Source organism: Bombina bombina, chromosome 12 (genome assembly GCF_027579735.1).
Source record: "Bombina bombina isolate aBomBom1 chromosome 12, aBomBom1.pri, whole genome shotgun sequence".
NCBI lineage: Eukaryota > Metazoa > Chordata > Amphibia > Anura > Bombinatoridae > Bombina > Bombina bombina.
In genome coordinates, this window is record NC_069510.1 from 73,674,917 (window position 1) to 73,690,749 (window position 15,833).

At 37.1% G+C, this 15,833-nt stretch overlaps 1 protein-coding gene across 2 annotated transcripts in view; it reads right to left on the minus strand.

The window, feature by feature from the left end:
- Positions 1–507: 507 nt before the first annotated feature.
- The window catches only part of RNF208 (ring finger protein 208), a 32,852-nt gene continuing 17,526 nt past the window's right edge, over positions 508–15,833 (minus strand). For both annotated transcript variants that reach the window (XM_053695536.1, XM_053695535.1), the window contains exon 2: positions 508–3,053. In XM_053695536.1, the coding sequence (XP_053551511.1) occupies positions 1,481–2,278 (798 nt within the window). In that variant the 5' untranslated portion in view covers positions 2,279–3,053 and the 3' untranslated portion in view covers positions 508–1,480. The remainder of the gene's footprint in view (positions 3,054–15,833) is intronic.

The following is a 15,833-nucleotide window of genomic DNA, read 5'->3' on the forward strand; positions in this document are numbered from 1 at the left end:
AACCTAGGTAGGCTCATATACTAATTTCTAAGCTCTTGAGGGCCACCTCTAATTTGAATGCATTTGACATTTTTTTTTCATGGCTAGAGGGCATTAGTGCATGTATTTCATATACATAACATTATGCACGTGAAGTTATTTAAGAGTCACACTAATTGCCTGAAATGCAAGGCTGTCAAAAGATCTGAGATAAGGAGGCAGTCAGCAGAATCTTAGATACAAGGTAATTACAGAGGTAACAAGTATATTTCTATAACAGTGTTGGTTGTGCAAAACTGGGGGAATGGTAAATAAAGCGATTAGCTATCTTTATAAACATTAACATTTTTGGTTTTTACTATCCCTTTAATATAACTGTGTTGGTTGTGCAAAACTGGGGAATGGGTAATAAAGGAATTATCTATCTTTTTCAACAACAACAATTCTGGTGTTGACTGTCCCTTTAATTTAAGTAGTAAATAAATTATGTTTTATCAAGATGAAACATTAAGAAAAAATAAGACAAAGTCTGTATTGTAGCATTTTATGTAGTTGATGTTGATAATTTCAGTTGATTTAGAAGCATAGCTACAATAACAATCATCTCTCGTTTGCAAAAGCTATTAAATAGCACATTGTTCTTTATTTTAGAGATTAACACATACCCTTTTATAGAAACACCTTCCACTATGATTCTCCCATCAACAATTAACCCTTTTGCTGTTTGGAATGTCATCAACGTATCTCACTCCAAGACATTGCAATCTCCATTAACAGAGAAAGGATTAACTAATTTGATGCAAGAATAGCCTGCAAAGTGGGACACTCAGTGTATGGCGCTTCTTTAAAACATATAATTTAAAATAGATACAGTTAAAATTTCAGCCAGCTGCTGAAACAAAGCTTTGGCAAAACAATTTAGACAGAAGGTGTGAAATACCCCCCCTATATGTGCAAGAAGGGGGGGAAGCGCAGATATGCTGCTCCAGTGTCCAGCTGTGTTATCTCCAGTCTTTGCCCAGTACATCTCACCTCAGCTGCATGTTGTGTTGTGCTTGGCATTAGGAGAGTTGGCAAATCAACCTCAAAAGGGCACATGGTCAACTGATATAATAAAGACATTGTTTATACCCATTCATCCATGCTCCTATACATTTCCGCTTGTACAATTTAGGAAGAAAGAGATAAAAACTAAACAAACAAAAAAAAGTAGAAGGAATGAAATTTAGAGCATAGAGGTGAGTACTCGGGTGGACAAAGTACATAGATATGCAAGTTATCATCAAGACAAATGGGAAGAGTGTAAACAATGTTATTTTTTGATATCACTGTTGATCACAAAATCTATTTCACCGATATGAGATTAAGCTTGATAAAGAAACTGGATATATATGTCCAGCTTTCCTCGTTCTTACTTCATCCATCATATATTATAATACTGCACATACATATAAACTAATAGTCCTTGAGGTCACTCTGTATCTCCAGAGCTTGTCCTAGGCTACATGATGGAACAGGAAGACAGTGGGTTTCGAATCTGGCAGGTGCACGCAGCTCCACAGTACTGGCGAAAGGTCTGATAGCAGCTTCGGTCTGTGTCAGTGCTCCATTGGACTGGATTTGTGGATAGTGACTCAGTGGGGAGCCTGTTGAGAATGCTGGTATTTACAGCAAGAGCTGCCAGGCCATAGTCCGTAAAAAGTACAGTCTCCCTCTTACAGGTGGGACATGAGATGAATTTGTATTTTGGACATGATTCATAGAGAATCTGAAGACATTCTTCACATACAGAATGGAGACATGAGAGGATACGAGGCCTCTTGTTGGTAAAATTGTACATATGCCCACAGGTTGGACACTCTAATGGTTCACAAGGGGTGGATGGATGTAGAACATATTGATTCACAATAACTTCATCAGAGGGGGTTTTACGATGAAAACAAATCTCTGTACTAGCTTTTCGCTGGCCAGGGTAGATTTTTTCCCGTCTTGGAGGAGGAGGGGTCCTAGGAAGACCCAAAGTACTTGGGGTGTTTTCAAGTGTGGGCATATCTCCACAGGCCTGGTTGACGATTATCTCGGAGTCTGAGGGCCAGGCTCTTTTGGCAACCAATGGAGGTTCCCTCCGAGATTGAGGGACGTACCTTGGCTGAGTGTTCTGGCACTCAGAGAATTTTTCAGCCTGTATGATTTTCATGGCCTCCATTTTGATGATGACCTGCTGCCCTTTCAGACACGACATAAGAATTTTTTTTACATTACTGTCCGCAACTTTGTTTTCTCCTAAAGCCCCCTGCATGTGGCTGGAGAAGTAGGAAACCACTCACAATTAAAAATGTTGTTTTGGCAGTAATTTAACGCCAGACAATGTAGCCAAAGAAGAACGTTTGTTGCAGATGTCCATTGTATTTCATTTACCAACAACGTACTTATTCTTTAGAAATGTAGAAGGTGACAAGTTACTAACCTCATCAAGGTGTTGTAGTCCTCAAAATCTCATATTTGAGATGATTGAAGCTTGTAAAATAATTTCCGAGCCAGGTTGGGATTAATTTTTAAAAATAAATCTCAGGATCTTGCAGAATTGAAAAATAATGGACTTCCTTTATCTTCAGAGAAGGATGGAGGAAGCAGAAATGCCAACATTTTAACATTCCAGACTGACTGAGATTTTCAGGAACACCAGATCAAGGGCTCTGTGTACCTTCCAAACAGGTTTTTCTCCCCTGTGTGTGTGTTTTTTTGTTTTTTTTTTATTGCTGTTTGCGCACGAGGCTCTATCAAGTTTTTCAAATGCCAAATTAAATTCCTGGTTATTTAGTTCCCCACCTGGCAGATCAGTTAAAATTGAATAACTTGGAGATTCCCATATTGGACTGTGACACCTCCATAAACAAACATGCTGTATTAACATGGAGTTAATCCAAAATGAAAGGACCCTGAACAATAGTGAAATCCTTGGTTGGATGTGTGGAATCTTCCAGGAACTAAAACACTGTGTTTACGTTCATTAATCATTACCTCCTCCGCAGCCGTTCTAATATCCCCAGGGCTTAATCCCTTGTGTTAGTTACCTGTGTGTTAAAAAGACAAAAATAATAGTTTAGTTTTTTTTATGTTCACACTTTTCAATGCAAATTAAACTAGAAAACACTTACTGAAAAAAAAGGAAGACTTTAGCACCATATTTTTGCAAAATTATGTTAGCTCACCTGCCCATGTCAAGGCAGACCTCATACCTTATTGCTTGTCTATATCTAACCCTTGCAAAGGTCTGTTTATGAACACTGCTGCAGAGTCAATCAGAGGTGGCTTACGTGCATAGCGGCCATTCACTAGCTACAGTTATGGTAGTGTATTGCCAATCAGCAACTGACTTTAAAGGGATACTAACCCCAAATTTTTTTCTTTCGTGATTCAGATAGAGCATGCAATTTTAAGCAACTTTCTAATTTACTCCTATTATCAATTTTCTTTGTTCTCTTGCTATCTTTATTTGAAAAAGGCATATAAGCGAATTTTTTGGTTCAGACCCTGGACAGCACTTGTTTATTGGTGGGTGAATTTATCGACCAATCAGCAACAACCCAGGTTGTTCACCAAAAATGGGCCGGCATCTAAACTTACATTCTTGCTTTTTAAATAAAGATACCAAGAGAATGAAGAAAATTTGATAATAGGAGTAAATTAGAAAGTTGCTTAAAATGGCATGCTCTATCTGAATCACGAAAGAAAAAATTTGGGTTCAGTGTCCCTTTAAGGGGTAGATTTATTATATGCCGGGAGGACATGATTCGCTGTAGCGAATCATGTCTGCTCGACGTCGCTAAATGCCGACTAACATTGCACAAGCATTTCTTGTGAAATGTTTGTGCAATGCCGCCCCCTGCACATTTGCGGCCAATCGGCAGCTAGCAGGGGATGTCAATTATCCTGATCGTAAAAGGTGGCAGACAATTTTACGAGCAGCGGTCTTACAACCGCTGCTTTTTAACTTAAGATTTCGGCAAGCCGGAAACTTCGGGCGGACACAGCAGCATCCGCTGCTTGTTAAATATGGCCCTAATTATGTGTTTAAATGGACACACTGCCTGTCCTGTAAAAAATAAATAGACTGCATTACATTGCATTAATTTCAGGCAAGTGAAATACATTTTGTTAATGTCATTTTTAGTAAACTTAAACCTCCTTTTACCCTCACTTATCTTACGTTTAATCCTCCTAGCTCAGCATTTTATTTCCCCTGTTCAAGAAGCCAAGCATACAGCCAATCAGAAGCTGTAATACTCGCTTCCATTGACACTGACACAGTCTCTGCCAAACTGGAGGACTATTCGCAAGGTGCGTGAGGGTATATGAGCCGTTTATTTTAGTAAGAATTGTATTTACAACAAAACATATATTTCTCAAGCAGATAATTAAAGGCGTAGTATATTTAAAGGTACATAAAAGTCAAAATGAAACGTTCGTGATTCATATAGAGCATGGGATTTTAAACAACTTTCAAATTTACTTCTTTAATCAAATTTGTTTTGTTATCTTGGAATTCTTTATTAAAAAGCATACCTAGGTATGCTTAGGAGATGCAATGCACTGCCGGGGGCTAGCTGCTGATTGGCTGATTATATGCCTCTTACCATTGGTTCACCTGATGTTTTCAGCAACTTTTCAGTAGTGCATTGCTGCTCCTTCAACAGAAGATACCAAGAGAATGAAGCAAATTTGAAAAAATAAATTGGAAATTTGTTCCAAATTGTATGTTCTGAATGAATCATGAAAGAAATATTTTGCGTTTCATGTCCCCTTTAAACTACATCATGAGGGCAAAATACAAAAGGTATAGGTAAGCAATATTGCAATAAGAAAATTATCGAACAATTTACATCATTCTACTTCTGCAGCTTTATGCCCCTTTAATTGTGTGGGCTATAAATTTGGCCACCCCTGTTCTTATTAGACCTGGTGTGCACAAGCTATATACTTAAAGGGACACTGAACCAAATTTTTTTCTTTCGTGATTCAGATAGAGCATGCAATTTTAATCAACTTTCTAATTTACTCCTAATATCAATTTTTCTTCATTTTCTTGCTACCTTTATTTGAAAAAAGGCATCTAAGCTTTTTTTGGGGGTTCAGGACAGCACATTTTTATTGGTGGATTAATTTATCCACCAATCAGGAAGGACAACCCAGGTTGTTCACCAAAAATAGGCCGGCATCTAAACTTACATTCTTGCATTTCAAATAAAGATACCAAGAGAATAAAGAAAATTTTACAATAGGAGTAAATTAGAAAGTTGCTTAAAATGGCATGCTCTATCTGAATCAGGAAAGAAAAAAAAATATGGGTTCAGTGTCCCTTTAAAGGGACATGATACCCAGATGTTGAAGCACTTGAAAGTGATGCAGCATAGCTGTAAAAATCTGACTAGAAAATATCACCTGAACATCTCTATGTAAAAAAGGAAGATATTTTACCTCAAAATTTCCTAAGTATTCACACCCCACTGTAAAGAGACTTCAGTCCCAGAACTTCCAAGGCAGTCATGTTATTTTGCTATTCAGTTGAAGGAAGTTTACTGTGAAATCTATACTGTGAAATAAGATTTCACTTAAATCTCATGAGTTCACAGCAAACAATGCATGAGCCTAGCACTACTGATTCTGATTGGCTATTGTGTTTTTGTTTTTTTAACTTGCAGTTTTACAGCAACTCTAACTGTAAGCACAGCACTTACTCTGGTGAGCTGAAGAAATTTTGAGGTAAAATATCTTCCTTTTTTACATAGAGATGCTCAGGTGATCTTTTCATATTAGCTTTTTACAATTATGCTGCATCACTTTCAAGTGATTTAGCATATGAGTATTATGTCCCTTTAACCAAGCTATTGGGACAAAATTAAAAGGGATAGAAAGGTTAAAAATAAAAAATGTGCACAGGTAGATTTCAATTTGAAATATAAACATTTTTGCAATATACTTCCATTTGCAAAAATGCTTGTAATAAGGGATTACTAGTTTTGTACTGCGTACATGCATATCCTATGAGGGCCCATGCACCAGCAGTACCTGGTATGACACAAATTACACCTTCAGAAGCAAAACACACCGCAGCCACCTCTCTGAACAAGCAGCGTGTTTGAATGTTGGTGCACAGGCCCTCACAGGATATGTGCATATGCAGCTTAAAATCAGTATTAACTTTTATTAGAAGCATTTTTGCTAATTGAAGTATATTGCAAAAATGATTATATTTCAAATTGAAATTTACCCATGCACAGTTAAAGGGGCAGTAAAGTCAAAATTAAACTTTAGTGATTGAGATATAGAATACAGTTTTAAACAACTTTCCAATTTACGTCTAGCAGCAAATTTGTTTTGTTCTCTTGATATTCTTTGTTTAGAATAAACCTAAGTAGGCTGATAGGTGTGTGCACATATAGCAGCAGTGTTTGTAAAGACTGATGCCAGGTTGCTAAAGACACGTGCGCGCTCCTGGTCTTACCTAGGATTGCTCCTTAACAAAGATACCAAGAAAACTAAACAAAACTGATCACTGAAGTAAATTGGAAAGTTGTTTAAATGTGGGTGCTTTATCTAATCTATTTAAAGGGAAACTAAACCCAAATTTTTTCTTTCAGGATTCAGATAGAGAATACAATTTTTAAAGCACATTCCAATTACTTCAATTATCTAATTTGCTTCATTGTTTAGATATCCTTTATTGAAGAAATAGCAATGCACAAAGGTGAGCCAATCACGAGGCATCTATGTGCAGCCACCAATCAGCAGCTACTGAGCCTATCTAGATATGCTTTATAGCAAAGGATATCACGTGAATGAAGTAAATTAGTAAGTTGTTTAAAATTGGGTTTTATGTCCCTTTAAGTTTAATTTTGACTTTACTGTCCCTTTAAGGGTAGCATAAGTTAGAAAAAGAATCAAGTAAATAGTTTTATTTCTTTTGCTTTAAAATTGTAAGTCATGGACGAAAACGGGAAATCATAATACTATTAACGCCGTTCTATTCCGTCATAATCACACTGGGCTTTAAAGCCGTTATGACGGAATAGAACGTCATAACAAACGCCTGTCCTGAAGCCTTCTGTGCTTCTAGGACTTGATCGCGGCCTGAAGGTCGTTCCTAGTGTTGTAGGGACGCCCCCCAGATGCGATCCAATAATTGAAATCTCGCGATCGTGCATGCAGGTGTTCCGATGTAGGCACTTTCACCCTGTCACTAAAGGGTTAATAACGGAGCTATTGTAGAAAGTAAACATTGTGCTCATGTAAATTATACAACACCCAGACATTAGATTTTTCTTTTGAAATGCCAGTACTGATCATAACATCACAATCAAAATGTCAAGAGATTCAAAATGCCAGCACAGAAATTGCTCTGATTTAAAGGGACAGTCTAGTCAAAAATAAAGTGGCATGATTCAGACAGGGCATGTCATTTTAAACAACTTTCCAATTTACTTTTATCATCAAATGTGCTTTGTTCTCTTTGTATTCTTAGTTAAAAGCGAAACCTAGGTAGGCTCATATGCTAATTTTTTTAGCCCTTGAAGGCTGCCTCTTATCTGAATGAATTTTTTTAAAAAAAAATTCACAACTAGAGGACATTAGTTCATGCATGCCATATAGATAACATTGCGCTCACACCTGAGGAGTTACCTAGGAGTCAGCACTGATTGGCTAAAATGCAAGTCTGTCTAAAGAACTGAATAATGAGGCAGTCTGCAGAGGCTTAGATACAAAATATTCACAGAGGTAAAAAGTGTATTAATATAACCGTGTTGGTTATGCAAAACTGGGGAATGGTAAATAAAGGGATTATCTATCTTTTAAAACAATAACAATTCTGGTGCTGACTGTTCCTTTAAAGTAGAGAATTAGGTTTAACCCATTGGTTAAAATACACACCCTCAATAGCACACAACAGATTCTCATGCAAAAATAAAACACACATTAGAGCTGCCACTATTTCTAACTTTATACATTACCCCAGCAAAAAGTATTATTACTCAAGAGAAGCAACACAATAAAGTATTTAAGCAGAATACCACTTATAATTAGCAATCACCTGCTTATGATTTTACTAATTAGCTACCTGCCCATAATTAAAGAGTGAAGGGTGCAGAAGAACCCTTAGTAGGAAATGCATGTGGCAGTTAGATCTAATCATGGTTGTAAAAACATTTTAAACATCAGTAATGAGTATTATTTTCCTATTAATTGTTATTAAAGTTTAACCTTTCAAAAGCTTAACCATAGTCCAATTAAAATGCTAATTTGCCTTCCCTTAATATATTCCAAACTGTTTAAAGCTATATATATCCCAAACGTATTTTTCTTGATGTTTTTTTTTTAACTTGCTGCATTGGTTTGATGTTTAAACAAATTGAACTACATATTAACCCTTTCGTGCCGGGGGTTAACGTGTCTACATCGGAACAACTGTTCTGATGTAAACAAATTGAAATCTCGCGATTGTGCACGTGATCACGAGATTTCAATGATGGGATCGCGTCAGGGGGGTGTCCCTATAATGCTAGGCACGCCCTCCAGACCGCGATCCCATCAGGGAAGCGCCAGTGGCTTCAGGAAAGCCAAGCGGTTAGGACGTTGTATTCTGTCCATCGGCGCTAAAGCCCAGCAAAATGCGGACGGAATACAACATTCTAACGGCGTTAAAGGGACCATTTGAAAATTTGAAAACAGCAAATTCAACATATTCTGCTATTTTTACTGCAAATTAAAGGAAACTTGTGTTAAAGGGACATGAAACCCCAACATTTTCTTTCATGATTTGGATAGAACATACAATTTTAAACAACTCCTGAATTTACATCTATTTTCAAATATGCTTTATTCTTTTGTTCAAGGAGCAGCAATGCACTACTGAGAGCTAGCTGAACACATCTGGTGGACCAATGACAAGGCATATATGTGCAGCCACCAATCATCAGCTAACTCCCAGTAAAGCATGGCTGCTTCTGAGCCTACCTATCTATACTCTTTAACCAAGGATACCAAGAGAATGAAGGAAAATTGTTTAAAATTGCATGCTCTTTGTGAATCATGACAGGCAAACGTTTTGTTTTAATATCTCTCTATTCCTGTATAAGCTCCAAGTTGTCTGTAGATGAGATTGTAGACGGTTCAGAGCTGATACATTGTGCAATCTTGCTTTAGAGCAGGGCTGATCCACTTTGGCACTCTAGAGGTTTTGGAACTACATTTCCCATGATGCTCTGACACTTTCATTTGGCAATGTTCCAAAAGCTCAGGTGTGCCAAATTGGATCCCCCTTGCTTTAGAGGGTTATAGAACTTCATTGACTGATGAACTTGGTGTTTCAAAACATTTTTAGAAAGGTTAGTGAACCTTTTACCCATTTATATAAAAAAAACACAACCTACTTTTTAATAATGTTATAATGTTAAAGTGAAATAAAAGTGTGTAACAAATATGCTCTGTTTTAGAGCTCTGTATTATTGCGCTGTTGTACATATCTACGTGTTTGTGACAGAGCATAAGCAAAATAGCACTTAAAGGGACATAAAAACACGATTTATTTATTTCATGATTTAGACAGAGCATACAATTTTAAACAACTTTCCAATTTACTTATTTTATTTGCTTCTTTCTTTTGTTATCCTTTGCTGAAAGGTTTAGCTAAGTAAGCTCTGGAGCAGCAAAGAACCTAGGTTCTAGCTGCTGATTGGTGGCTGCATATATATATATATATACCGATTGTCATTGGCTCACCCATGTGTTGAGTTAGGAACCAGTAGTGCTTTTCTGCTCCGTTAACAAATGATACCAAGAGAATGAAACAAATTTGCTAATAGAAGTAAACTGTTTAAAATTGTTTGTTCTACCTAAATCATGAAACGGTGCAGAACAGCAATGCACTACTGGGAGCTAGCTGATCACTTCTAGTGAGCGAATTACAAGAGGAAAATGTGGGCAGCCACCAATCATCATCTAACTCCCAGTAGTGCATTGCTGCTCCTGAGCCGGTTTACAACAAAGTAGATATGTGCAGTTGGCAGTTTTGTTAGCTGTCGAAAGCTGAAGGGGGGTGGCGGGAGGGCGCGTGTACAGGGCGGGAGCGGGCGGGAACCGCTACACTACAGAATTTTTTTTTGATAAAAGTACAAAAAAAAGTATTTATATTAGTATTTAAATAACCATCTAAGGGATCTGGAAGGGGGGGGGGGGGAAGCTACACTACAGAAAACGGCAATTTTTTTAAAAAAAGCATACGTTTTTTTTACTAAACTGGATACTGGCAGACAGCTGCCAGTACCCAAGATGGCGCCCATTAAGGGGGAGGGCTAGAGAGCTGTTTGGTGGGGGATCAGTGAGGTTGGGGGCTAAGGGGGGATCCTACACAGCAGCATATGTAAATATGCTAAAAATAAAAAAAAAGGCCAAATATACCTTTTATTTTAGTACTGGCAGAGTTTCTGCCAGTACTTAAGATGGCGGGGACAATTGTGGGGTGGGGGAGGGAAGAGAGCTGTTTGGGAGGGATCAGGGGGTCTGATGTTTCAGGTGGGAGGCTGAGCTCTACACTAAAGCTAAAATTAACCCTGCAAGCTCCCTACAAGCTACATAATTAACCCCTTCACTGCTAGCCATAATACACGTGTGATGCGCAGCGGCATTTAGCGGCCTTCTAATTACCAAAAAACAACGCCAAAGCCATATATGTCTGCTATTTCTGAACAAAGGGGATCCCAGAGAAGCATTTACAACCATTTGTGCCATAATTGCACAAGCTGTTTGTAAATAATTTCAGTGAGAAACCTAAAGTTTGTGAAAAAGGGAACGTTTTTTTTTTTTATTTGATCGCATTTGGCGGTGAAATGGTGGCATGAAATATACCAAAATGGGCCCAGATCAATACTTTGGGTTGTCTACTACGCTACACTAAAGCTAAAATTAACCCTACAAGCTCCCTAATTAACCCCTGCACTGCTGGGCAAAATACACGTGTGATGCACAGCGGCATTTAGCGGCCTTCTAATTACCAAAAAGCAATGCCAAAGCCATATATGTCTGCTATTTCTAAACAAAGGGGACCCCAGAGAAGCATTTACAACCCCATTTGTGCCATAATTGCACAAGCAGTTTGTAAATGATTTCAGTGAGAAACCTAAAATTGTGAAAAATGTAACGTTTTTTTTAATTTGATCGCATTTGGCGGTGAAATGGTGGCATGAAATATACCAAAATTGGCCTAGATCAATACTACTACACTACACTAAAGCTAAAATTACCCCAAAAAGCTCCCTACATGTTCCCTAATTAACTCCTTCACTGCTGGGCATAATACACATGTGGTGCGCAGGGGCATTTAGCAGCCTTCTAATTACCAAAAAGCAACGCCAAAGCCATATAAGTCTGCTATTTCTGAACAAAGGGGATCCCAGAGAAGAATTTACAGCAATTTAAGCCATAATTGCACAAGCTGTTTGTAAATAATTTCAGTGAGAAACCAAAAGTTTGTGAAAAAGTGAACAATTTTTTGGTATTTAATCGCATTTGGCGGTGAAATGGTGGCATGAAATATACCAAAATGGGCCTAGGTCAATACTTTGGGATGTCTACTAAAAAAAAAATATATATATATATATATACATGTCAATGGATATTCAGAGATTCCTAAAAGATATTAGTGTTCTAATGTAACTAGCGCTAATTTTGAAACAAAGAAAAAATGGTTTGGAAATAGCAAAGTGCTACTTGTATTTATGGCCCTATAACTTACAAAAAAAGCAAAGAACATGTAATCATTGGGTATTTCTAAACTCAGGACAAAATTTGGAAACTATTTAGCATGGGTGTTTATTGGTGGTTGTAGATGTGTAACAGAATTTGGGGGTCAAATTTAGAAAAAGGTTTTTTTTTTTCATTTTTCCTCATATTTTAATTTTTTTTTATAGTAAATTATAAGATGTGATGAAAATAATGGTATCTTTAGAAAGTCCATTTAATGGCGAGAAAAACGGTATATAATATGTGTGGGTACAGTGAATGAGTAAGGGGAAAATTACAGCTAAATACAAACACCGCAAAAATGTAAAAATAGCCTTGGTCCCAAACGGACAGAAAATGGAAACGTGCTGTGGTCATTAAGGGGTTAAAGCTCACTAGTAAATTTGTGCCTAAAGGGACAGTCTAGTCAAAATTCAACTTTCATGATTCAGATAGGGCATGCAATTTTAAATAACTTTCCAATTCACGTTTATCATCAAATTTGCTTGGTATTCTTAGTTGAAAGCTACACCTATGTAGGTTCAGATGCTAATGTCTAAGCCCTTGAAGGTCGCCTCTTATTTCAATGCATTTGACAGTTTTTCACAGCTATACACTGCTAGTTCATGTGTGCCATATAGATAACCTTGTGCTCGCTCTTGTGGAGTCAGCACTGATTGGCTAAAATGCAAGTCTGTCAAAAGAACTGAAATAAGGGGGCAGTCTGCAGAGGCTTAGATACAAGGTAATCACAGAGGTAAAAAAAATAATTTATAAATAGATAGAACATTTTCTTCTATGTAAAATAATAATATTATTAATTCTTATCAGGTGTAGCTAACTTGGTTAAAAGTAGTCGGATTAGCGCGCAGGCGAGAAGTTCTTTTTTCTCATTTACATGCTCCATTAAAGTCTATGTGGAGAAGAAGTTAGCGGGGTCATGATATCCGAAGTAGAACAGTTACACATTTTACTTTCAACTTGTAATATGCGCGTTAACCCTGTGTACGTTAAAGGTTTACTTCTGGCAGTGTTTGCGAAAGCGCTAAATAGCATGCGCTAAGTGTTTATCCTGTTTTCAGGGGTTAAACACACATCTATCATTCATGCAATTATAACAGCTCCAACTCTGCAACAGTCTACAAAACGATTAAAGGGACAGTAAACACCTAATTGGCTTTATCTATACTATAATTGCGTTTGTAATGTCCGTCGGCAATTGTGCACGCATCCTCAATGGAATGTTGGCAGCGCGAGGACAAAAGAATTTGCCTGGATGCAGAGAAGGCAAACGGAGCATTACAAAAGCAACACCTAATCGTCCACATTAAAGTATTTAAAAAAAAAAAAAACTAACCGCCCGCATCAAGTATTAAAAAAAAAAAACACACTGCCCGACCGAAATATAACAAAAAAAAAAATCCTACACGAAGTATTAACTCCTAAACCGCAAAATCCCTACATCGCAATAAACTTATTTTCCCTATTAACCCCTAAACTGCAAAATCCCTACATCGTAATAAACCTATTTACCCCTAAACCGCAAAACCCCTACATCGCAAGTAACCTATTTACCCTATTAACCCCTAAACCGCAAAACCCTTACATCGCAATAAACCTATTTAACTTATTAACGTAAAGTACACTAACCTAACACCCCCTAACCTAACACCCCATTAAATAAACCCAAATTACCTAAACTAATACATTTGAAAGTTACAAAAAATAAAAAAAAAACTAAGTTTACAAAAATAAAAAAGGTAACATTACAGAAAATAAAAAATCATATTTCCAAATTTAACAAAATTAAACCTAATCCCTATTAAAATAAAAAGACCCCCCAAAATAAAACCACCCCCTACTCTAATAATAAACTACCAGTAGCCCTTAAAAGGGCTTTTTGCAGGGCATTGCCCCAAGATAATCAGCTCTTTTACAAAAATATACAAAGTCCCACCTAACATTAAACCCCCACCACCCCCCAAAATAAAAGAACCTAACACTAAAAAACCTAAACTACCCATTGCCCTGAAAAGGGCATTTGTTTGGGCATTTCCCATAATAGGTCATTTAGCTCTTTTTCTGCCCATCCCTAATCTAAATAAAACAAATCCCCCCCCCCCCCCCAAAAAAAAAACCTTTAAAAATCCTAAGTCTAACCCCCAGGTTGGTACTGACGGTTCCTGAAGTCCGGCGGAGAAGGTCCTGTTCCAGGCGGTGAAGTCTTTTTCCAAGCGCAACCTCTTCTTCTTCCAGCAACATCCTGCGCGGAGCAGAGCTGAAGACTGAAGAACGCGGTGCTGAAGAACGGCAACCCTGGAACTGAAGACCGGCGACTGCGGAGCCATGGAGCGCGGTGGATCCTCTTCGTACGATCTCTTCCGTACACTGAATAGTGAATTCAAGGTACGCGATTAAAGATGGCGTCCCTTGAATTCCTATTGGCTGATTTGATTCTTCCAATTCAAATCAGCCAATAGGATGAAAGCTACTCAAATCCTATGGGCTATTTAAATTAGCCAATAGCATGAGAGCAAGTGAAATTCTATTGGCTGATTTGAGTAGCCAATAAAATTTCACTTGCTCTCATCCTAACCGTGAGTACCAACCTGGGGGTTAGACTTAGGGTTTTTTAATTTTTTGGGGGGGGATTTGTTTTAGATTTGGGATGGGCAATGCCCAAACAAATGCCCTTTTCAGGGCAATGGGTAGTTTAGCTTTTCTAGTGTTAGGTTCTTTTATTTTGGGGGGTGGGGGGTTTAATGTTAGGTGGGACTTTGTATATTTTTTGTAAAAGAGCTGATTATCTTGGGGCAATGCCCTGCAAAAAGCCCTTTTAAGGGCAACTGGTAGTTTATTATTAGAGTAGGGGGTGTTTTTATTTTGGGGGGTCTTTTTTTATTTTCATAGGGATTAGGTTTACTTTTGTTAAATTTGGTAATTTGATTTTTTTATTTTCTGTAATGTTAGTTTTTTTTGTAACTTTAGAATGTATTAGTTTAGGTAATTTGGGTTTATTTAATGGGGTGTTAGGTTAGGTGGTGTTAGGTTGGGGAAAAAATACTTAAACTAATCCTAATTTAAAGAGAAGAACTTTTGTATTTATTTAGGACAGTAGTTTGTCTAATTAGAGTGTGGCTATATCTGTAGTTTATTATATAGAAAATATTTTTGATATATTTAAGATAGTAGTCGATTAAAATTATAGTATTGCTACACCTGTAGCTTAAATTTTATATAAAAGAAGAGTTACAAAATACGTTGTTTCTACATCTGTAGTTTAAAAAATAATTAGACTTCCCTCTGGGCAGGCTTATCGACTAGTTAGATAATAAGTACAAAGTAATGCTTTTTATACTAACTTTATGATAGTAGTTAGCCTTGTTGTCTGCAGATTAAAGCCCAGATTGGTTCCTAACAATAAGGCAAATGGGTGGACTTTAGCTATTTAAAACTAATAAAAAAGAATGTTAAAGGGATAGAAAGGTCAGAATTAAAATCTGCGTGGATGTATTTCAATTTGAAATCTAATCATTTTTGCAACATACTTCCATTAGCAAAAATGCTTCTAGTAAAAGCAATTACTGTTTTTCTGTGGCATATGTACATATGCTGTGAGGGCCTGTGCACCAGTATTCAGACACTATAACTTCTGGCAGTGGTGTTAAAGGGACATTATACACTCATTTTTTCTTTGCATAAATGTTTTGTAGACAATCTATTTATATAGCCCATAAAGTTTTTATTTTAAAAAATGTATAGTTTTGCTTATTTTTAAATAACATTGCTCTGATTTTCAGACTCCTAACCAAGCCCCAATGTTGTATGTGAATACCGTCAGCTACCTTGTCCAGCTTGCTCCTGTTTGTGTAAAGGGTTTTTTCATATGCAAAAGAAGGGTGAGGGGGGAGTGTCTTATTTCCCACTTGCAGTGGGCTTTCCAGTTACCTTTTCAACAGAGCTAAACTGAGAGCTTCTAAGTAAGTTTTTAAACAGTTTTATACTGGATTTTTATATCAGTATCTGTGCATCTTATACTTTATATCAGTGTCTATTGCATGCAGTTATATAAAAATGAG